The following is a 24260-nucleotide window of genomic DNA, read 5'->3' as shown; positions in this document are numbered from 1 at the left end:
AGGCAAATGTGCAACAGTTGGTTGTCAACTGCGGTGGCAATCCTGGATTATTTTGCGGCCCTCGGAGGAAAAAAAAGTTTGGACACCCTCATTTTGGCAAGTGGTATTTTGGCCAAAGTCTACTGTCAGATAAATTCATAGAAATTGACAACAATCAACTAGTAATGATGACAAAGGATGGACTATTAGTCGTGTTATGTGTGACCCAAAACCCAAAACCCAATTGCAATGAAAGTAAGGAGTCACAAAATAAATAAAGTATGCAATGATATTCAATGGGCAAGTCTGTGCCCAGATTTAAACCCAATTAAGTATGTTTTTCACTTACAAAAGTCAAATACATACCCACCAAAACAAATTTGAGGACACATGAGCACTACAGACTATCTTAAGTCTTTGTTTGTATTTTTTTTTTATTTCTTTAAGGGTGAAATCATAACAACTTTGTCCTTGTGAACCTAACTGGAAGGTCCACCACACTCATGGTCTTGTTCAGATGTTGTCCCCCGGTAGTAAGGGACATGGTGCAAAATCCATCCTGCTGGGGCCAGTAGGGTCACAGCAAACACACATAAGGCGAACACAGATTCCTGTCAAAAAAAAAAACAATAAAATCATACTTTCTTATCTAGCAATCTTGCATTGTATTCATTCCTTAGGGATGACAAACATGTGACGGCATTCAACATCAGTGATTCCTTGCCTTTCGTTCATGTCAATTTTTAATACTTAAGTTTCCGTCTTTTGCTAAACCGGAGCATGCGAGCGAGCATCCCCTGAGGACCGATCATGGCATTTATTGTGGCGTAAACAACCGGTCGCTCTGTTTCACTTCCATGGGAGGATCTCTTAGACTTCAACGGGATAAGAAATGAATAAAATATCTCCTCTGGCTTCGCTTGACTACCTTGCATCCCAGGCCATAAAGTGCTCTACCACGGGCTGACTTTGTTTGGCAGAGGGCTTTAAATTTGTTTACCCCTTAGTTTAAAAAGACAAAAAAAACAAAAGTTTGAGTCCTACCATGGGCCCGATCCTTTCTTTGGGTGGCTTGTGGTGGATGATTCCCCTGTGGACTTGCTGGAAGGCTTTTTTCACGTCGGAACCCAGCGGAGAACGTGCCTTAAGAGCCGAGAACATCTTTCTGCAGGTTTCTTCTCCTCAACTTGGGACAAAGTGTTGCTTTTGACATTCTTTTCCCACTTCCCGTGAGATTCCGAAGAGACACTTTGATGCAATTTTTAAGCCTCATCCTGGGAGGAGTCAATTCCACAGCCCTGTGTAAATAAATAAACTGGCCGATTTCTCGTCAGGATGAGATGAGGACAGGATAAAGTAAGGGTAAATAAATAAAATAAGGTCAGAAATGTTCATGTTGGATTACAGTAAAGACCAAGAATGGGGTAAAATGTGTGGAAAAGGGCAAAATGACATTTGAAAATAAGCAAATGAATTCCATATTTCATGTAATTATTAAACAAATAAATTGTCCAGTAAGTGTGGATGTTGCCAGATCAAGGAAAAATGTCAAATTTGAAAATTAGATCTCAACTGGAGTACCTGGTTTTGAGATTATTGTTGATTTATTATTTCAATACAGCTTTATGAGAGCTTTTATACACATAAATTTAAGTTGTAAAACTCCTGCTAAGATTTTTAAATGATTTTGTGTGTTCTATATTGCCCTCAACAGAACATCTGAAGAACTACAGCCCGTTGCAATATAGTAAATGACCTTTGAGCTATTCATCCACTAAATTGGCAACCCTTGCAATGCAACTAGTGTCAGAAAACTGTTCATAAGTGAATTTCTTGACAGTTTATGGTCGAAATGAAAATTGCAGTCCTGGACTGACCTATTTACTCACCTGAGGGTGACCCATGTTGTTGTCCTCTTTTCTTTCTTTTCCCATCTAAAGTGGGTCATTCCAGAAACCCGTTTTGAAGACCTGGAGAACATCAAGGAGGCTGCAAAAGTATGTTAGAAGGGGATGACTAAAATGATGTTGCAGTCTTGTTTTTATACACCATAAATGTAAAAAAAATGTTTTTGATAGTCGATGGTGTCCCACTTCCCATAATTTCTGGATGCTGCATTCATTTTGTTGCATTTTGTCATTCAACGATCAGCCACGAGGGGGCGCACGTTACTCTTTTTTATATGCAATATATTTTATACTGACAACCTTTTGGCCAGCAGTCACTGAGGTACATATTGATTATTTATGTATTTATTGTTATTATTTATTGTTTATTTATTTGCACACTTCATGGTGAAGCTTTAGATCTCATTATACTTATATAAACGTTCAATTCAATTCATTCACAAATCTTTTTTTCATCCGGAAACGAAACTGCAATACGCTACGCTTTAATTTGAAAATCCAAACCGGAATCGGTGCGTCATCTTGAAGCCTAGCTTGGAAAAGGGCAGCACTGACTGGGCCATAACAAGCTCCCAAGAAGGCATTCAGCTACTACGAGGGGAATACGAGCGAAATCTGTGAATAAAATCATCGACGATTAGTTTGTAGTTACGGCGAACGTCAGCGCTTCACCCGAAAGTCGTTGCAAGTGGAACCCGATTGCTTTTTGGAGCTCAAACGCGAGCGCTGACGTCGAATAGTGCGTAACGATCGGAGTTGGAAAAAGAAGGTGTTGAGCAGCAATTTTTTTCTCTCCCTCTGTCAGGGACAACTTGGATCAGACTACTGCGTTTATTAGGAAGACGGCGAAAAAAAAGGAGAAAATCTGCAGCCACGAAGACTACCTCACACGCTGGTAACATATACCTATTTTTGCCGGTCTTGTAACGGTATCGCGACGCCGCGTACTAATCGCTGTTTGCGGGGAGAGAAGTGGATAGCTTACCTTTAGCCTCCCGGCTCGCGATATGCTACTCATTAAACCACTGCGGATCCTGGGAGATCCCTTCTTATACCGCAGTTTTCGAACACGACTTCTGAATCCGAACTAGCGGACGGATCGAGGTGGTCAAAGCACTTTTAAGAGAGAATTTCTGGCTGAGACGCCGTAGCACCCCCCCCTCTTCCTCCGCCCTCCGGTAGCCCATCAAAGCGAGACTAGCTCAGCGTTGCCGTTAAGCTAACAAAGCCTCGGTGAACCGTTTCAATTTGGATACGTTGGAGAAAATTGATTCTAATTTTAAGGCGAATTGATTGATATTTTTGCAGCAGTTTTGTGTTTTTGGATGGTCGGACTACGTGTTGCTGTCCATTGCCTGCCTTGGCTATAGTAGGGGTGTCCTGATCGCGATTATTTTGACAATTCTGCCGATATTTGCTCCCTCAAAATATTTTGCAACCGGATCTTTTTAAATTTCTATTGTTTTTTTCTACTTTCTTTATATAGCTGCATCCATTCTAGTTCATTACATTTCTGTCCTGGGGGTGCTGGAGCCTACCCCTGCCAACTTTTGCTATGGAGACATCCTGATTTGGTTGCCAGCCATTCACAGGGCACTATGAAACAAATCTGATGACAGTTTGGAGCAGGGGTGTTCAAACTTGTTATGCTCCAAGATCTCGTTTTCAAGGAGTCAACATTCGACATTAGCTTCCTGCAGACATGCAAAATTTATAATAGCATAGCTTGGGAAATGTCATGTTCAGTCACGCTAAAATAATTACTTTATTTTTTTTATAATGATTACCGATCAGCTAACGGTGTAGTACTAATTAAAAGAATAATTTTCTTGTCAGGAAACCAACAGACTGAATTAAATCTTATTGTAGTGCGATTTACCAATAGTGGCTTGCCAATCTACTGGTAGATCACGATCTTCGGGAGAAACCGGCGCACCCGGAGAAAACCCATACCGGCACAGGGAGACCGTTCCAACTCCAGACGGGAAGGTAGGAACCGACCAGGAGCGTCAATCTACCGTAACCACTTTTACACTGGGGGATATGACCATTTAAATGTTTGCTAAAGGGGGGAAAGGTGCATTTGTGTTGTTTTTTTTAGAGCCATATAATGGCACGTCATTTTTGGAATGACATGCTCAGAAGACCGCGACTGGCATAAAAGCCTGTATTTGCTTGTAAGTACTTGTCCCAAAGCTTTTAACCGACTACTGACTTTTGGGGGTTTTGCAACAAGGATGTATTGATGGTTTGCAGACTAAAAAAATGGCATTGTTTTCTGTCATTCATTGCCTAGCATAGGGGTGTTCAAACTATGGCCTGTGGACCAACTGCGGACCCCTGCCCAGTTTTTATTGGCAGGTAGAAAATTGAAAATCCCCTGCCCAAGAAGCTTTAGAAATTATGTTTTGACCTTTATTACCTTTATGAATATCACATTTAGGACAAATTGACAAACAGACATGGAGTCAGATTGACAGTATATCATGAGTTTCAGTCTGAAGTCTGGAAGGAAATCAGCTGACAAAATCGGCACGCGCGTAGTTGCGCTTGACCAGCGTAATCCACGGGCTCCCCTCCATGAGTCATCACTCCGACACATTGTATTTCTATCTCGTGTGTGTGTGTGTGTGTGTTTATTCTAGCCGCTTCTAATTCCTCCCATTTCCTCTAAATCTTAGCACGATGGCGCCTGCCATCCGTCAGATGGCCCACTTCGCCGTTATACCGACTGACCTAATTGGCAAACGCGGCCTTGAGATGCGGAATCTCTTCCGGCTGAATTAAATGTCTCTGACAATCCTTTCATGTCAAGTGTCACATCATTAGGGATGGGCATTTAACTAAAATTCCTTGATTAAATAGGGGGGATTATTAACAACGGTTAATCGGCGGTGAGCTAAATGAGATGGGAAAATCTTTTGGAATGTTCTTTTCTTGTGGCAGGGTTGGTTTTCAGTAGACAGAAGCAACTTTCCACGCGTAGCAGAGCTGTTTAAAAGAAAAAAAAACTATTTTACCCCCTTTGTCAAGAAAACAAATTGAAATATCAGGCACTCGACCGCATAAGTGTGGTTTTATGCATTTTTTTTTTTACCGGAATACTGTTGACATCTGATTTTTATTTAAAAACAATGTTGACAATTTAATTGTAGATGATCAGAAATAGCAAGCATGCCTTTGCAAGTAAGAATGTATAAGGCAAAAAATTCCTCGCTGAGGTGATGGGATTATAATATAACTCTGTCATCACAATTGTGATGCACTGTTTTTGGGTGTAAACACGGGTTGCATTGCTTATGTAAGAATTTTTTTTGTCACGAGGAGGGAGGTTTATGGGTGGAAATATGGTTACTATTGTATATATGACGACGCATCAAATGCCGAATGTGCAAATCTCTTTGATTGGAGGCCCAAGAGTAAGCGTGTCGTCCATTTTGCCTGTAAATACATCAGTTTGAGTGTAGAACAGCTATTTTATTGGTCGACCAATCCCTAATTATTTTTCAATTAGCTGAGTAATCGCATCAAATGTACTCTACCTCATCCTACCAAGCTTCTGGAGTTAAACAAAGGTTTCTCCAAAATGTTTTTGTCTATTTTTAGGTCCGTTGGCTTTTCCATTGGCAGCGGTAGACGTCCAATTCATTTTGACTCATTGTTATTTTCAGCTGGAATGGTCGCAGACTTTGCCACAGCGAAGGAATAGAGAGGAAAATATCTAGCGACATTATCAAAGTAAAAAAAAAAATACAATCAACAGAACTCCGTTTACCACATGGAAATATTTTTAATATATATTATATATTGTTTTCACTCATAACACTAATGTTGAATTCGGGAAAAAGGGACATTCCAAAGTGCTATTTTTACATTTTCGATGTATCGAATCATGACGGCAGATCAACAAAATCAGGTAACTCAGACTGGCGTGCAAAAAACACGCTCGGGACATCCCTAAAATCCACATAAATCATTGATAAATGATTAAATGATAATGACTTGACCATCATTTGAATAAAACATTGTATCCTCTTAGCAAGCATTTTATATGAAGCCTTTTGTCCTTCAATTTTTTTTGAAAAGATGCAATGGCAGGCTGAGTACCTTGAAAGATTGCATTTGTCCATGTGTATAGGAAATGATGTTTGGTGGGTCGGGGGGCAGGGGGGGTGGTCCGGGAGTGTTTGCTGTCACCTCTCATTAGAGACATGTAGTCCAGCACTTGCTACCCCCAAGCCGCCACTCCTCAATGGCAATTCCCTCCAAGTCAGGGCTCTGTTTCAGTTTCCAATGCTGTAAAAGGTGTCTTCATTCGTGGTTTAATCGAACATGTCACGGGGGTGCTTTTTGGTTAATGGCCCGCGTTAGACCACGTAAAGGACAGTAGCCGCCACGCTTGACGGCGCTTTATCGTTTCTCTTCTCCACTGCGGTGTGAAGTCAATTTGCTGCACTCCGTGTGAGTCAAAGCAGGCGGTGTTGAATAGAATTCACTTGTTGTCTGCTTTGTTTCATTCTTTTTGAGAATACCCTGACCATTTTTGGGAGGGAATAATAAATATGTACGGAGATGGATGGAAAAAGCTATACAGGACTAAAAGCTATAAAAATGGCCAACATTTAGAATGTAAATTCTGATATATTAGAATTATAGTTAAATAAGGGAGGATTAGAAATTTTAGTTCTGCAATTACCGTATTATCCGGACTATAAGTTATTTTTTTTCTTAGTTTGGCTGGGCCTGCAACTATAATTCATGTTTAAATTATATATATTTTTTACTTTTTCTGATTATAAACAGCTTGCTACGTTGCTTTTAGGCTTTAGTTTTTGGAAAAACTTATGTTAGCATATACCTTTTTGGACTATTGTTCTCCATTTTACTATTGTTACCTTAACATATGTTTGTTCTTGGTTTCTCACCAAATTAAAAAAAAAAATCCCTCCCAAAAATACAACTTATATTTTTTCCTCTTATTGTATATTCTCTGGTTGGTCCAAGAAGTACGATAATTAATATTAATCAGCACTGAGACAAAAAAATCACTTTTTCCTCCCGAGAATTGATGCCAAGAATATAACTAGCTAATTTCATGTGTCTCCATCTTCCAGTAGCGAAGGTGTATTAATGTTAGTGTTCCATAAATGTGAACGAAAAAACAACAAAGCAAAAATTCAATACCTCCCTTTGGGCGATCTAAAAACAACGGTAAAATATTGAGTTTTCCAAGAAATTGCCTGCAGTTGAATTTGAACAGCAAAAAGTTAATTTGTATTGTGATCTAAGGAAGAAATGCAAACCTTCGTGAAAGGGCAGCCAGCAAAGAATTAGTATTTTGCAAATACAGCATTAAATCTATTGTTGCTCAACTTAAACCATATTGATGTTATTACCTGCAGCTATGACTGTCCTACTTAATCAGACTAAAGTCTACTATTGAGACCATGTTGACATACTTTGAGGGGAATATTTGTCTTAAGTTAACGCGTTTATCATCGTCTGTCACGCTGAAAGACTCAACACATGTGGAAAGAAATTGCGGTAATACTAATTGCATCATTAGCAAGTTGCAAATCCTTTGTGGTTTTGTCCAAAACGCATTTATTTGAAATGAGAAACCCCATTATCGGTCTATTCTTGCAAATCTTATGACGAGACCTATTGCCTATTTGACTAACCTTTTATTAATGGAAATGTAAATATTAACATCTGTTTTCTTTTGGTCGAAAAGCAGCTTGTTATGCTGGTCTTTCCAACTCATCATCTTCCTCTTTGCAAATATTTTAGGCATGGCAAGCCTGGCCCGAGCCACTGGGAACTCCTCAGAGGCTCCGTTGCGGACGCGGGACTAAAAGGAGCGCCGCCGCCTGAGCAGAATGACTCAGCAAGAGGGGAGACCCCCACGTAGCAAGTGAAGAGACGTAGGATGGGTGCCAATGGATCCAGCTATCCGCACTCCTGCTCCCCACGCATAGGAGCCAATGCACAGACACAGCAAACCTTTATTGGTAAATATAAGACACACAATTTACACCAATGTTGCCCTAACAGCTAAAAACGCATTCAAATTTGGCTGTTTAACGTTATTTTTAGAGTCTTGCTACATGAAAGTTGATCTATTTCCGGCAGTATTTGTTAATATTTAAATACATCCACAATGAACCCCCCCCGCGTATCCTTATAAATAATTCAGGATTGCGACTAACACATCTCTCGCCTTCTAACCACACGTGCAATGTGAAGCCCTCCGAGAGAAAGACTATTGTTATGCTCACCTATTTTTTTTTCAAGCCCACCTCCAGCTGTTATCGAATGTTCCCCTTGCTCCCTTAATGATCGGGTTTCTTGCTGTTCAAGCAAATTAGATTGCTTTTGCATTTTTCACATTTCTGCCATGACCACATAGGTTCATACAAAGTACTATAACATTTTTCTTGGAAGAACCGTGGAGGTCATAAACATTAATACTCCCACTGTGGCCTGATCCTCGTCTTTTCGCTTTTACAGTTGCAATTGGTATTTTGATGTTTGTCCTATTTATGTATTTATTTGTTAGTTTATTTTTTACATTCATTACCTTTTATTCATCCTTGGAATCCTTCCTCTGGATTAATATTTTTGTTTTCATTAGCTTCGAGTAGGCTTCACTCATGTGGAGGACCAAAGCTGGCAAAATTACAAATAAATTAAAAAAAAATTGAAATAAAAAATGATTATACATACAAATATAAGTAATGAGATTTATGATTAAAAAATACATGCAAATCTAAATATGAAAATAAATAGTTTTGCAAATATTTTTGTCCTTTTTTTAAGAATTGTTTTTATTTTCACCTATTTATGTACTTATTTTTTTTAGAATTGTTTTTATTTTCACCTATTTATGCATGTATTTTTAATTTTGACAGCTTTGGCCCTCCCTACACTCAAGTCATGTTTCCAGCCAGCCGTATAGTTTTGCTTATAATTCAAATTTAAAACTTTTAGAATTTCCATTGTTACCAAACCGCATTTCCAGATAGTCAGTCAAGGGCGGAGCTTGAGTTGAAAATCCAAGCATGACAAATGAGAAGCAAAATCGTACAAGCAGAATGCCCATAGCAACCAACGCCAAACACAAGATGTTATCCTTTGTCTACTGTGCCACATTCCTCTTTAAGACATATTGGAATGTTACATTGCTGTGCGACTGTATTTTCCATGTTGCTTACACACACGCACACTCGCACACTCACACTGTAGTTCAAACAGCAACTACATCAGAGTTTGCCGTTCCCAGCTGTATCTCAGCGAGCCGAACTGAACTTTTGCCACTACAGAAACGAAGCTCTTCACATTGAAGTCTCTTTGCTTCATGTTTTTTCGCCATTTGAAGCATTGCATAATTGGATTTGCTATTTGGAGGGATTGTTTTTAGCCGTATCTTCTGATGCGTGAGAGCAGTCTATGAAAATAAGAAAAAATGTATGAGAAATCAATTATAATGGGAAGACATGAAATTGTGCAATGCTAAAATCCCCTCTTGCCCAAGGCCTGCGATTCTTGGCCGTGTCCTTTCCTGCCAAAGTTCACGCAAGGAAATCCCTGTTTAGTCTTTTGCATAGTTGCTCACTCGAGCTCGTCTGGTTTACAGATGATATACTGCGTTGCAATTATTTCGATTTGGGTCACACTGATGGATGTTGAGGAGTGGATGGGAACAGATGAACTCCTTGGCAGAGCTTCCTCAGACACGAGTCCCCCGCATATGCCAAAGATAACAATTGTTTAAATGAGTCAGCCAAATGGGCTGATAATTTGGCACTTGATTTGTGCTTTCTCCATGGGACATATTTGAAGTTTGTTCCATATAAAAATAAAATGAGGGGGGATACATCAATGTTGTTTCGCCATTTATTCGTGGGTCGCTCGCTAGTTATAGTAATACATGTTGAGTATCATTTATTTTATAGTCAAATTATCACCTCAGTTACCTAGTGTTTTACTTTGTAAAAATAAACAAATAAAATTGCAAAACACAGTTTTAATCCCTATTTGCACACCGTGCCAATCAATGTTCCCTCAGCAATTGCGCACTACTCTCGTCTTGTCTGCGCACAGCAAATCATATGGAGCGCACAAAATAAAATCCCAATTTTTTGATTTTTATTTTTTTTTATAGCTGTGAGGCCGACGCGCGAACCACTCATCCGCCGGGCCGCCCATTCATAGATATTAATCATTACATTTTATTATTACTAAATCATTTATGTGTAGTAGACATGCACCTGCTTATGGCAGGTGTGATACTGGTGTGTGCCCATAGCGAGCAATGATGATGTTGCTCACATTAGTACTCAGTGTGCTCTTTCTGCCCAGACAAACAAAAAATTAGAGGGAACATTGGCGCCAATTCCCTTTTAGTTTCATTTCTCGTGACGGCCAGTCTTTTATTTTTTTTGTCCATTCAATTGTTTTGCCGGGAAGTGGTTAAGATGTATTGTGTAGTAAATTGGTACCACAACAACACTGTCAAAGTAAGTTCCCTTTTATTTTCAACTGACAAAACAGTAAGTTGAGTAAACTTGAGCACAGAAAGTCACCTATTCGCTTGTTTTGATCCTAATATTTGACATTTATGGCTTCCCGCCACGCTCAATTGGTTCTGCGCGTGTGTTCCTTCCAGGGACGTCGTCGTACTCGCAGCATGGATACGCCTGGGAGTCCAAGCTTTACAGCCTGGAGCATGGCCACGAGCGTCCCACCGACAGGAAGAAGAAAAGCCTGGGCCTGGCTACCCTCAAGCGGCGCTTCATCAAGCGAAGGAAGTCCAGTCGCTCGGCCGATCACGCCCGGCAGATGCGCGAGCTGCTGTCCGGGTGGGACGTCCGCGACACCAACGCGCTGGTCGAGGAATACGAGGGCACGGCGGCCCTCAAGGAGCTGAGCTTCCAAGCCAGCCTGGCGCGTGCCGAGGCGCCCACTCTGCCCCGAGACCTGTCCGCCCTTTACCAGCATAAGTACTGCACCGACGTGGACCTCATCTTTCACGGGACCTGCTTCCCGGCGCACCGAGCCGTCCTGGCCGCCCGCTGCCCCTTCTTCAAGTCCCTGCTGTCCTCGTCTCCCGGATACGGAGCCGAGGTCCACATGGACATCGAGACGGCGGGCATCGACGTGCCCATGTTCTCGGCGCTCCTGCACTACTTGTACACGGGGGAGTTCGGCGTGAGCGGCGCCGAGGATTCCCGGCTGCAGAACGTGGACGTGCTGGTGCAGCTCAGCGAGGAGTTTGGCACGCCTAATTCTCTGGAAGCGGACATGAAGGGGTTGTTCGACTACGTGTGCTACTACGACGCTTTATTGAGTTTTTCCTCGGACTTTGAGATGGTCGAGAGTTTCAACGAGAGGGGCGCCGGAGCGCCGGCCGCCGGCTCGGGTGGCGGAGGAGGTGGACCGGCCACTCCGGACGAGGACCTTCGAGCCCACAAGGCCGTCCTCTCCGCGCGCTCTCCTTTCTTTAGGAACCTTCTGCAGAGGCGCATCCGAACCGGCGAGGAAATGACAGAGCGCACGCTGCAGACGCCGACCCGCATCGTGCTGGACGAGTCTATCATCCCTCGCAAGTACGTGCAGGTGATCCTCCACTGCATGTACACGGACGCGGTGGAGTTGGCCCTGGTTCTCCGCGGCAGCCCGTCCGCGGGCAGCCTCGGGGAGGTCCAAGCCCTGGTGTCGGGGGGCCGGGGAGCCAGCACGCGTACCGAAGAGGCCATGGAGCTCTACCATATCGCTTTATTCTTGGAGTTCAGCATGCTGGCTCAAGGTAAGTCATCACGATCCCACCGACAACACGTTTAAATTCCGCTCTGAGACAGAATAACATGTTTAAATATTCCAAATTTGATTTTACAGCTAGGCGTCTCATGTCAGGGGTGTTACAAAACATCATGCATCTTAATATATTGGATTTATTTGATCGAAATTACTACATAGGTACTACATCACGTGTCAAAGTGGCGGCCCGGGGGCCAAATCTGGCCTGCCGCATGATTTTGTGTGGCCCGGGAAAGTAAATCATGAGTGCCGGCTTTCTGTTTTAGGAACAAATTAAAATGAAGAGTATTGATGTATATTACATTTCCTGATTTTCCCCCTTTTAAATCAATAATTGTAATTTTTTAATCAATTTTTTCTGTTTTTAGTTCAAAAATCATTTTGTAAAATCTAAAAATATATTTAAAAAAGCTAAAATAATCATTGTTTTAGATCTATAAAAAAGGAATATTCAGGGATTTTAATCCAGTTCTTTTAATCCATTTATTAAAAAAAAAAATCAAAATGTTATATCTAAAATGGTCCGGCCCATGTGAAATCAAGTTGACGTTAAAGCGGCCCGCGAACCAACCCGTGTCTGACACCCTTGTACTACATAATATAAAAATTAGCTCCTTCCCGGGAAAACGTAATGCTTTCCACGCCAAGGCAGCTTATACTCGGCTACTTCCCATTTAGAAAAGCCAGCGTTGAGACTGCAGTCTTCCAATGTACTGTATTTATTGCCTTATCCTAACTCCTATCTTTTAATGCAAATGATGTAGCTATAGTACTTAAGCTAGAGAGGATAGCATCTTCCTAACATTTAGCTTTTTCATCTCCGAATTGGCAGCGTTTAAGTAGTACCTGCCTGCTACTGCAGGGACAATGCAACTTCTTACATAATGGGCTCTACAAAGTTAAATTATGCATTTCAGAAGTATCAAAGCACCACGTTAGCTCTGGTGCAGAGACGGAGAAGAATCACAAATCGGGCAGCTCTTCCCGTGCGGTGGTCCGACGTAGACAAACGCAGTCAGCCAATCACACGCCGTCTCACACCCTGGAGATGTGTTGTTTGCTGTCATTCTGACTGCAAACAAATGGTGTCTTCCAATTCAAGGATATTTTTATCTCTCCTTCCTCTCCCACCGAGCTGTGCAGCACTAATCAGTTCCCATGAAACCTCAGTGAGGAATGTAGCCAGATAGTTGAGGTTCACCCAATGTCATCCCATCCAAGTCGCCATCATTGTCTGCTCGGCAGCTTCCTGTTATTCTGATCCGGAGATGTCATTTTTAAAGTCTTAAGCTACAGAATGGACAGGCAACCTGGCAAGAGTGGGATTCCGACTCGGTCCGCAGCTGCTGTCTTTGGATTCCCTGGTAGAAATATAACTTTGCAGACTGTGTGACAGCATGAAATGGACTGCACCCAACGCGCTATTACTTTACAAAGCTATTAAGAGCAATCAGAAGTTTGACCAAATTGAAAGTTACACTCAGGGTCAGCACAATGTGCTCTACAAATCACACACTGCCGCTATACAAATCTTCCTGATAGATACGGAGAACTGTTATTTTCCCAGTGGAGACATTCATCAGTCTGTACCGCCCGAGCAAGTTGGTAAAAATGAAAATACATGGGCTAGAACGTAGGACTATAATGATGAGGCCTTATCATACCAAAAACTGGACTATTTCATTTGAAAACCTAATACCAGTATATGTAGTAATTGGAGTACTTTTACCTTTTTGGACTTTTTACTTTTACACATGCTAACCAGTCATGCGCAAAAAAGAAAAAAATATGTTCCATTTTTGGGGAGAATTGTATTTAATCCGAAACCGTGAATATACATATATTATGATAATAACTGAAGAACGAGAGTCTATCAGGCGTCTGCTCATTTAACATCAAATTATACAATAAATGTTTACTAAACTCTCGCTACCAAAGTAATTTTTAATATTACATCTGAATAATTCGACCAAATCTGTTCATGATTGTCTGTTTTTTTTATTTTTATTTTTTAAAAAAGCAAATAGCCACAGTCAAACTAAAAAAGAAAAAAAAGTTACTTTTATAGTCCGTAAGATACGGTAGATCAATATCATGCATGTCTTTAATTAAAAAAGTTGCTGTGTTACCATCTTTTTATATGCGGCCAGAAAATATCCTAATGACAAATGTCAGGCTAGCCATTTGGCATAAAATAATATTTGGTGTTTTGGACCAGACTGAAGCAGATGAAGGTTTGAATGACCACAAAGTATCTTCAGGAGGCAGCAGAGAGGTCTATTTCAGAATCCCCTCCCATCTGTCACGCTGTCATCGCCATCCCGTTCCCCTCAACTTATTTGGGCAGCAGCCGAGCGCCATCGTCCGGCTTTATTTATCCTCCAGACATGCGTTTATCATTTTCTCCTCACCTCGCTATCAAGCCATATTAAAAGCTCAATTCATTTTTCAAGTGCCCCGCAGAGAAGGCCGTGCTGGGGTGGTGTCGTGTACCTTCGTGGCCTAAAAGTGCCATCGCTTGAGTGATCCGCTCACATGATTTATATCTATCGGCTTGTTTACAAGGCATTGATTGCGGCCTGCTCTTAAATATAGTCATTTTAGTGGCGGCGTGACAAGGTTTCTGCTAATGGACTTGCTCCACCGTGCAATAATTACGCGAGGTTAGCCACTGTAGATTAATATCGGGACGTTTCAGTTTTCAAGCAGTTATAAAATTGACGTCTGCGAATTCGAATAAGCTGATTGGGTGACGCAAAAACGTTGCTGGAGGTTTTTACGCTGTCGCGTGTGTGGCCGAGGATGCACAGAGGAAAACCGAAGATTGTCAAAAACTGAGACGCAGCTGGCGGGGAAAGTAGAACAGTCATTTAGTTTATGGCCGAGCAAAAGGCAAAACGCCAGTGCGTTTTGTTTCGGCTGTCTCAATCTATTCTGGGTTTTCCCCCGTCCCCCTCGATGGCTTTTTCTGTAACTTTCTGACAAAATCGAGTTCCGAGGGCGCTACAACTCATCCGTTCTTTGTCAGAATTCACTTAGGCATTTTTTGTTAGCATATAATGATGGCTTTTCTTATTTTTGGCTATGATACAGAATGTTTTTTGTTAGTGAAAATACAAATAAGTGCCAATGGCATCCAGAGCTGCCAAATACGACAAATCTTCCATAGTTTACCACACCAGTTTTGACCAAACTACTACATTTGCATATTGTATCGAAACTACTTCAGCAATTTACATGAAAAAAAAGAAAATGTTGACATTTGTCTCAATAATGGGAGGCAGGCAATGATTTATTATTTTAACTCCCCACGAAGATTGAATTTTAAAGTCATGTGTTAAATAACTTTTGCATTTTGCACGTTGTCAAAATGTTCGATTATTTTGAAGGTTAAATAGTGTGTGCACTTTTAAACGACACGTGTGATCACAAAATCTGAAAATTCTCTTGACCCACTACGAAATATGATTTTTTTAATAACATTTGGCAGCTCTGGTAATCCATTTTTGATTGCCTGACAACTTTTAAAATGAATAAAGTTTCAAAAGGCATAAAATTCAACTTAAAAATTCAACTTGAATAGTATAAATGGAACATGAGAAAAGCATTGTTGGCAAAAAAAGAACAAGTATTTTAGTATGCAATCATTTTTGTCAACATTTAAAAAAAAGGTTCCAAAAACTCCAATTCTTATTTTATTTAATTTTTGTGTCCGCCACCCTCTTTTTTTCTCTCTACGTTCCGTTTTGAGAACTTTCCAGAATCCCCCTGGTGTTATTTTCAATACACGTATAATCCATACCCAAAGAGGTGTGCATCATATTTACCCAGGCCGCCATGTTTATTCTTCGCGTTTAGGCGCAGAGGAAAAAAAACACACATCAAGCTTTCAAAGCGATTCTGTGAGTCGGTGTGTTGTCGAGTTAAAACGCTGCCTGCTGTTCTGGTATGCGCTCTTGATTTAAGAAACACGGCCAGGAGGATGTGGAGGTTAGTTGAAAGCGACTCCCCGGGTTCGGGAATGTGACGTGCGTTGGAAATACAGACGCGTGCTTTTGAGTAGCTGTCATATTTTACCTTGATCGGTCAAAGGTTGTCAAAACGTGTGTCTCACCACCTCATCTTTTTTTATTTTCTACCCAGGCTGTGAGGACATTATCATGGAAAGCTTGTCCCTGGACTCTCTCGTTCCTATCCTGAAGTGGAGCTCGCAGCCCTACGGCTCCAAGTGGGTCCACAGACAGGCCATGCACTTCCTCTGTGAGGAGTTCAGTCAAGTTGTCACCTCAGATGTTCTGTACGAGCTCGGCAAGGAGCACCTTCTCAACGCAATCCAGTCCGACTACTTACAGGTAAACAAATGTGGTAGTTTCGCTGCTGCCGTTTGTTTTTCTTTCTTTCTCTGCTGGCCATCTTCTAGAAATCGGCGCTCAATGGATGAGATTTGAAGTATTTTCATCATCACGGGCCAGATCATATGATTTTCAGCATTTTTGAAATTCGGTTGAAAAGATTTGGTTTTAAGACGCCTTAAAGAAGCAACTTCAGTAGGGTAAATGGAATTTTATACTTTAGAAAAGCCCTGTTTGGCAGTTGAATATATTTTACATTTTAGTGTTAAATCATTTTTTGTCAGTATATTTTTTAATTCTGCAAGGATTACCTCTTGGCGTCAAATTCATAAGTTATTTTATTGATGCAGATATTTTTGTACGCTAACCTTATTTTGCTCGGCTTATTAGAATCCGATCATGTGATCGCAAACGCGTTGGTATCACATTGACTTTTTAAGATTCTCTAAAACGAGACAGGAAGTAACTTTAACTTTCAAATTCAATGTTGTATTCCAATTTGTCGCATGGTCACTGATGAGTATACTCATCTACATATTTTTTTCCTTTGAGTCATACTCCCTCTGCTGGATCCTATCCCCCAACTACATCAGCCTTTCTTAAACTTTTTGGAGTTACCGAACCCCACCAGCTTCATATGCGCATTCACCGAACCCTACTTTAGTGTAAAATAAGATATCTTTTCAAATTCAAGATATTTACATTCCTCGCAGCACCGATTGGCCGAGTAATGTCACGTGATCATCTGCAGCCAGTGATGGTCAAGCAGGGCATGTAATCGTGAATAGACATGATGAGTCGATGTGTCTTGACCTCCGTGGCAGAGTCGAACCGCCGGACCCAGGTTAAGAACCACTGCCCTACATCATTAGATTTTGGTCCTCAATGTTACAGAAATATTTTTTTTACAGTTTCATTAGTTATGGATCTGTGTGAGTCTCGATTGTCCATTGTCGAAAGATCGCTGGCTTGGTTCTATCATTGAATTAGTGTGTAAAAATCTGTAATAGGTTAGGTTAGATTAGAACTTTATTTCATTCCGTATTCTGCAAATTTCTTGGTTGCAGTAGCAAGACATACACAAGACACACAAGACATTGTAGACCTAGTTAAAAAAACTGGAGCCACACACAGGAAGTCCACAAGGTGGGGGACATTCTACCGACTGAGACTGAGGTTACCGCACAGTCCCTCAGTAGTCTGGAGGTTTTTAAAGATCCACTAGAATTGTCAATTTTTGTCAATTTAAACTTAAACCGCTCCATCTGAGTTTAGTGGAGCCTTCTCAAGTAAAAGCTGTTATCAGAACTGCCAAGCTTCTTAAGCGTCTGGCTCGACAGTCCAGGTGAAATGTTGTAATCCTAAATACAAGCCGCCGCCCTTGCCGGAACGCTGTCCAAACACGTTTGCACTGTCACCTCATACTCATTTGGCAGCTTGTTTTCTTTTTTTCCCCCTCTGACAATACCTGACCTCCATGGCCTGATAATTATGTTGTCTGGTCGCTCACATCCTCTCCCTCCCTTCCTTTTGTCTCATTTGCAGGCCAGTGAGCAGGACATTCTCAAGTATGTTGTTAAGTGGGGTGAGCAGCAGCTTATTAAGAGGATGGCAGACAGGGGTAAGATAATACACTCTATAATTATCCTTTGAGCACAACCCCCCTATGATTCGGAGGACATTTTTCACTTGCTATAAAGACTTCAAAATATATTTAAGGGGATATCAAATACTGGGCAAATTGGAGGCTAAAAGTGGAGGAGCGCTTTGGAACTTTTGTTAGCTGTGAAATCACGGTGGTCTCGCCATTTTTGCTGCCTGGGAGTCAGAAAATGTTTGATCCGCTTTTAGCTGCGGTGATCCTTGGGGAGCAAAACAAATGACAAACGGATCTAAAGAGATTTGGAGGGGATTTATTTGGCAGACTTTGTTTCGCTTGATTTGGGTGGAGGGCTCATCTTGATCAGTTGAAGATGGAAGGAAATTACATTTGAATAATAGGATACAATTGCATGCTTTTTAAAAAAAAAAGCTGTTTTTTTAAATTGATGTAGTTTGATACTGAGGACAGACATTTTTTAATGGAATTCCAAAATGCTTAAGACCTGGCCTCATTGAAAGGAACATTTTATTCGTATGAGTGGTCTTCTTTTTTTTTGCACAAAACAGGAACATTTGTGATTGGCTTTTGGATGCGAATAGGAAGGAGTATGGGTGGAAAAATTACCATATTTTGCTGTTTAATATACCCCCCATTTAATATACATTAAACGGCAGGGGTATATTAAATGGCGCACAAACGGGAAGGTACGATCCACTACGCACTCTTTATGTCGTGACGGGGTGCATCAATGTTTTGAGACTAAAACTACGTACTGCTCAGATTAAAACTACTTACCGCTGAATAAAGTCTGACTTGGAATTTTAATGAACTTAAGTTTCTATAATTATGCCCCCATAAACACCATACAAATCTTGCCCGAAAAGCTGAGTTGCCATTTAATATACCCGGGTATATTAAACGGCAGGGGTATATTAAATGGCGCACAAACGGGAGGCTCAAAAAAGCAAAAATCATTTCATATACCCGGGTATGTTAAACAGCAAAATATGGTAACCTTAATTTAGAAAAAAAAGCATTTTTAACATGCATTAGCAATGAACTCGATGTCATAGAATTCTGTATCTCAAAAAGCATCCGTCCATGTTCACGTTCGGACAGAGCCCAATCTTTTGAGCGGCACGGCCCACAGCGTCAACAAGCGAGGAGTGAAGAGGCGAGACCTGGATTTAGAGGAGCTGAAGGACATCCTATCCCCTCTCCTGCCCTTCATCCGAACCGAGCACATTTTGCCCCCGCACAGCGACGTCCTCTCCGACGCGGTAAGCGCTCCTTCCGTTCTTTTGTGAACGCGTGCCCGTGTCACCAGGGGTCTGACGCCGTCCGTGTTCCCATCCGCAGCTCAAGAGAGGTTTGATAAGCACCCCTCCGTCCGACATGTTGCCGACGGCCGAGGGGGGGAAAGCCAATTCCTGGTTGAGGCAGAAAAACGCGGGCATCTATGTGCGACCTCGCCTCTTCACCCCGTATGTCGAAGAGGCAAAGGTAAGACGTGGATTGGTAGCGACGTCCCAATCCGATGTTTTGTATCGGCGCCCTAACGGTGGGAAATCGGACAGTATCTCATTTGGTCGCGAGATCAGACCTGATCCATTTTTTTTCAGTACCGTGGTGCTTTTCGATTGCTGTAAATCGACCACTTGGCAAACATTTGAATGCTTTAGAGCACATGTGTCAAAGTGGCGGTCCAGGGGACAAATTTGGCCCGCCGCATCATTTTGTGTGGCCCGGAAAGTAAATCATGAGTGCCGACTTTCTGTTTTAGGATCAAATTAAAATGAAGAGTATAGATGATTAATACATTTCCTGATTTTTTCCCCCTTTTAAATCAATAATTGTAATTTTTTAATCCATTTTTTCAGTGTTTTTAGTTCAAAAATCATTTTGTAAAATCTAAAAATATATTTTAAAAAAAGCTCAAATAAACATTGTTTTAGATCTATAAAAAAACACAATTGCTTAACTCACACTTTCAGAGTTCCAGCCCTGTCAAACGTTAATAAACTCTCAAAGCTAAGTTTCAATTTGACTTCTGGCTATTCAGTTGGTGCTCGACGAAATGATGGTGGAGCAGACTGACCTGGTGCGTCTGCGACTGGTGCGCATGTCCAACGTCCCAGACACCCTCTACATGGTCAACAATGCAGTGCCTCAGTGCTGTCACATGGTCAACCATCAGCAGATGACCGTCAACTCGGTTGCTGCGCCATCAGTCGTAGCAAATGAAATACCAGGTAAGAATTTGTCCTTCTCGTTCAGATGCATTTCCGCGTGTGCGGTCGATTGGTCGCCGGTCTTCTGGTCGCCGGTCTTTTGGTCGCCCGGACCGCGACAACGGGCGACCAATAGACTGGCGACCAAAAGACCAGCGACAAAACAAGGTAAAACAAGACGGTCTACGCATCAATAAAAGCCAACAATGGCCATGAGCAGTTTCACTGAGCCGACGTGTGAGTGTATAAGAGTTTGTATGTACATGCGTTGTCTGTCCCTTTAAGAAGCTACGTCAGTCAGGGTCTTAACAAGTTCTCCAACAAAAAACAATAAAAGTCTGGGAAATTTGGAACTTTTCTTTAGCCTAATAATTAATAGGGCATTAAGTATGACTAAATAATAATTTGCAGTTTGTATTTAGGGAATTTGAGCAACGATTTAAATGGTAATTATCAATAACCTTCCGGGCGACCAAAAGACTAGCGACCAATCGACCGTGTACCAAATTAGACATCCAATTTTTATGGTTTTCTTAACTATGTCACGCAGTACCGCAGCTTCCAGTGGTGAAGGAGATGATCCGGAGGCTACAAGAACTCAGACACACGGAGCAAGTCCAAAGAGCGTACGCCCTTAACTGCGGCGAGGGCGCCACCGTCAGCTACGAGCTGCAGCTGCGAGTGCTGCGGGAGTTCGGTCTGGCCGACGGCGCCACCGAACTTTTACAGGTCAGGGGCTGAAACGGTGGCGGAGGTTGAAGCAGCGGAGAATGGAGGCGTGATACCTTTTTGTATTTGTTTTTTTTGCATTCCAGAACCCGTACAAGTTCTTTCCCGACGAGCGATTCGGCGACGAGAGTCCCATTCTGGCTCTGCGGCAGGTGGGTCGATGTCGCGTAAACAGCAGCCCGGCCATGGATAGCATGTTCACGGAGATGGAAGGCGTGGCGGGCTTCCACCTGCCGCTACCTCCCCCGCCTCCCCCTTACCACCCTCCAGCTACGCCCGGCCACTCCCAGCTCAAAGGCGCCTGGCGACCCCGCGTTTCCATGCCCACCCCCACCCGCTCCTTTTCCTACCCCTGCAACCGCTCGATTAGCCAGCGCCACGCGGCGTCCAAGCACGGCGCCCCGGACTTCTCCATGTCCAGACCCCAGCCCCCAGACTGCACCGAACCGCAACCCATGGGGCGAGCTTTGCTTTCCGAACAGCAAGCGGTGAGTGAGTGAGTGTGTTTGTTCTGAGCAGTTTCCCAATTTGTTTTTTTGTTTTTTTTACCTGAACCAGGAGGAAATCCATAATTACTACTGCTTTCGAGGTGCAACTTTTTGGAGGTTTTTAGAAGTGGCGTTAGTCGCCAAGACCATGAAGACGCTTCAAGCAGTTAGTAGGGATGTCACGAGGCTAATTTTCTGTCTGAGTTCTGATATTTTTTTTCTGGATTTTGAAATAATCGCTTCCAGCCTCTCCCAGTTTAAATGGCTTGGGGGCCTATTGCCCTTAATTTGTGTTTCCAATTTTTACTTACTTTTTACTTTTACTATATGGGCTGGCTGTGAACCAGTTGACAAATACAGTAATCCCTCGAATATCGCGGTTAATGTAGACCAGACATGGCCGCGATAATCGAAAAATTGCAAAGTAGTGGCTTCCGCTTACGTGTTTCAGCGTGGATTTTCACATTTTTATGAACTTAAAAAATATATATATTTTTTGTTTACAATTAATAGCGGAAAAAAAATGCGAAATGTGAATTCGCGATAAGTGAAGACGTGATAATCGTAATATCCTTTGAATACAACTGCACCCGTCCTGAAAAGGTTCATTTCTTCACCTGGTAATAATAGGATCACAAAAAAATTAAATAACTTTTAAAGTTATCATAAACATATTTTGTTTCTTTTTTTTCAGATGGGAATGGAGCCTGCTAGAAGGGAATTCATGCCGGACATCGCGCTGGGTGTCTCGGTCCTGTCGCTGAGGGACCAGCACGTAGTCGAGATGGAGCGGGAAAGCCCTCACGGCCCCGCGGGGCCCCCCGGCCATCACCTGCCCATGGGACCCTGCCCCTCCGTCCGCCACGGCCACAGCCACGGCCCCGGACACGGACACTCCTGCAAGCGCCACGCGCCCGATCCCAAACTGGAGGCGCAAAGGGAATTCCCCGATTTATACGACTTCTCCCGCCGACCGTCGTCTCCGGCCCCCGCGCACACCCTTCCCGCGTTTACCGGGCCGGACCTCTACAGCCACGGCTGCGCCCCCGCCGGACCCTTCGCGCACGCCTACGTCCACGACCCCCAGAGGCGGAGCGGCCCGGACCCGTTGCGGCTGGACGTCTTGGGCGCCACCTCTCAGAGGCGCGACGCCGTTAGCCCCTCGGGGCCCCAGCCCGGGGTGGGCCACGCGCCCAGGGGCCGCTCGGACGAGACGGACCTGACTCACGGCTTGAGCCGCCTGCGCGCGGACGGCTACGAGGAGGGAACGGCCGGACCCTGGGACGCCCCGGAGGAAACGCTCCCGGCCGGGGAAACGCCGGGGTCCCTCCGGCAACCCCGGGGGAACCCCGTCGGCGAGGACTCGGCCCGAGAACGCCGGTCGCCCAACAAGCCCGACTACCAGTACAAAAAGTCTGCACTTTAACCCTGGCAAATTGATTTGGGAAAAGGAACGACTAACAGCCCAATGCGTGGAACGGCCAAGCGCTAAATAGCATGCGTTCGAGCGCATTACAAGATGTCACGTTCGTCCTACCTCCGACCATTCGACGGGGTCAGTCGAAGGCCGAGCGTCCGTCCGTCCGGACGAGACGGCGGCGCGTCATGTCGCCGAACAAGGACTCCGTTCATGGCCGCGAGGCTCAGATGGCAGGACGAGATTGCCCGTTGACAAAAGGCTGCTCGGCGCGATAAAAATCTGATGTAAATGTCCTCCGGCGTGGCTTTTCCGTAGCTTCCCTCGCGACCGCTCTCCCATCGCACCAATTCTGGCCCCCACCCAAAAAGCAGAAATGGGACCCGGCGCAAAGTAGGTCACGCCAGCTCGTCTCCCCGTGTCCCATAACTCAAACCGCCACGTCCAAACAACGGCGGCGACTCCGACGCGGCTTTTCCAATAGTAAACCCCAGCATTTTTGGAAGTACACTAGGTATTATGGGTTTGTTTTTTTAAGTGTCGATATGCCATCTGACTGTTAGCAGCCGTGCACAAACGCATTCCTAGTGTGAGATTTGGCAGAAGTCACTTGAAAGAAAACGTAGCCACATTGAAGAACTGCGCCGCCACGTCGGAGTACCAAATCAGCTCTGTGTTTGCCGCTTTAACCAACGCGTTTTCTCGACGCGCCGCCGCTGTGGTGACAATCTCAGTACTGTACTGTCCCGTTTTTCAGCCTGCTCTCTTTGTACATATCAGAAGAAGCGCAGCGATCCGTGTGCTTCCTCCTAATCCAATAAGCATCAAGTCATGGAGTCTGAAAGCCTTAAACAATACCGGGAATATTCCATTTCAGATCCCTTTCGTTAAACTCACTTCTTGGCTACGTCAAAGCACGTGGAAGTTCATCCAAAGTGTTTCCCAAACTTTTTTATCAAGCCAATCCCTTTTTTTGGAACTCCTAGAGAACTGATAGAGTAGCAGTTGGTTTTCGGGCGACCAGATCTGAATCCCACATTGATTTATTCCGTCAAATTGGACACAATCACAAAAAAAACGACTATTCACTTCACTGCAGACTGATCACGTCTGGGGTGCCGTAGCCGTGCGTAGATCCAAAAATCTGCAACCGAAGTTGTCATCGCTCAACTGAAGGAATGGTCCAAACACCGTGAACCCGTTTTTCGGATTTTCTCCTCCCGTATTAGCCCACTATTCACGTAAATTGCCACGTTCTCTAGATGTCTGTCCCTCTCCCATCTTCCCCAGATTTCAAGATGGCTGTCACTTGTTTCCCCCCCAGTCTGGACTGTGTCAGCAGGGGGTTTTGATTTCCCAGAACGTTCCATTGACTAAAAAAAGTGTTTCTCTTTTGCTGTAGAGGTCAGTGCCTTCCCTGCCTGCAGCTGGGATTCTATTGGAGATCTTGACGTCTATGCAAGCTCTAAAAAAGCGGCTTAACAGCCTGCATCAGATAGTTGTAGCGCCCTCTCCTGTACATAGATGTTATTTAGCACCTTTTTTTGTTTGTTGTTTCGTTTTTAAGTGTCGTGTCAGATTGTCACCAGTCCGTTGTACATCTTAGTTAGGAGACAATGTTTGTAGACTGATTATGTCGCATTTAGTTTCACTGAGTCTATTTTTCTACTGGCGCTCAAAATGGTGCGCAACAGTGGTCCTCAGAAATAAAAATGGTTTAATAATATAAAATCAA

At 43.2% G+C, this 24260-nt stretch overlaps 1 protein-coding gene and 1 long non-coding RNA gene across 8 annotated transcripts; one reads left to right on the top strand and one right to left on the bottom strand.

The window, feature by feature from the left end:
* Nucleotides 1-416: 416 nt before the first annotated feature.
* Nucleotides 417-3040, bottom strand: LOC144089898 (uncharacterized). Of its 2 annotated transcripts, none has more exons than XR_013305221.1 (4): nucleotides 2872-3040; nucleotides 1869-1968; nucleotides 1024-1277; nucleotides 417-590 (listed from the first exon to the last, which is right to left on the bottom strand). It is a non-coding gene; the product is annotated as an uncharacterized LOC144089898 (long non-coding RNA). The 2 variants fall into 2 exon arrangements; XR_013305222.1 differs by having other exon boundaries at nucleotides 1024-1253.
* On the top strand, nucleotides 2398-24260 carry btbd7 (BTB (POZ) domain containing 7). Of its 6 annotated transcripts, none has more exons than XM_077621130.1 (13): nucleotides 2400-2625; nucleotides 2692-2781; nucleotides 3794-3875; nucleotides 7677-7897; nucleotides 10555-11694; nucleotides 15849-16057; nucleotides 17603-17678; nucleotides 18780-18940; nucleotides 19020-19163; nucleotides 19723-19912; nucleotides 20442-20620; nucleotides 20707-21108; nucleotides 21803-24260. In XM_077621130.1, the coding sequence occupies exons 4-13, from the start codon at nucleotides 7816-7818 to the stop codon at nucleotides 22532-22534; spliced, it is 3315 nt and encodes a 1104-aa protein (XP_077477256.1). In that variant the 5' UTR covers nucleotides 2400-2625; nucleotides 2692-2781; nucleotides 3794-3875; nucleotides 7677-7815; the 3' UTR covers nucleotides 22535-24260. The 6 variants fall into 6 exon arrangements, with proteins under 6 accessions (XP_077477258.1, XP_077477256.1, XP_077477254.1 ...); XM_077621128.1 differs by adding an exon at nucleotides 3988-4063 and having other exon boundaries at nucleotides 2400-2781; XM_077621129.1 differs by lacking the exon at nucleotides 3794-3875.

This window comes from Stigmatopora argus, chromosome 15, assembly GCF_051989625.1.
Source record: "Stigmatopora argus isolate UIUO_Sarg chromosome 15, RoL_Sarg_1.0, whole genome shotgun sequence".
Taxonomy (NCBI): Eukaryota; Metazoa; Chordata; class Actinopteri; order Syngnathiformes; family Syngnathidae; genus Stigmatopora; species Stigmatopora argus.
This window is presented reverse-complemented; position numbering and strand designations above follow the sequence as displayed.

What these genes read in the sequence shown, in the direction of transcription:
- btbd7 (XM_077621129.1), top strand. Translation starts at nt 7,816, where the DNA reads ATGGGTGCCAATGGATCCAGCTATCCGCACTCCTGCTCCCCACGCATA. An exon ending in GACACAGCAAACCTTTATTG is followed by an intron (nt 7,898 to 10,554) that starts GTAAATATAAGA and finishes TGTTCCTTCCAG; the next exon opens with GGACGTCGTCGTACTCGCAG. An exon ending in TAAGAGGATGGCAGACAGGG is followed by an intron (nt 17,679 to 18,779) that starts GTAAGATAATAC and finishes ACGTTCGGACAG; the next exon opens with AGCCCAATCTTTTGAGCGGC.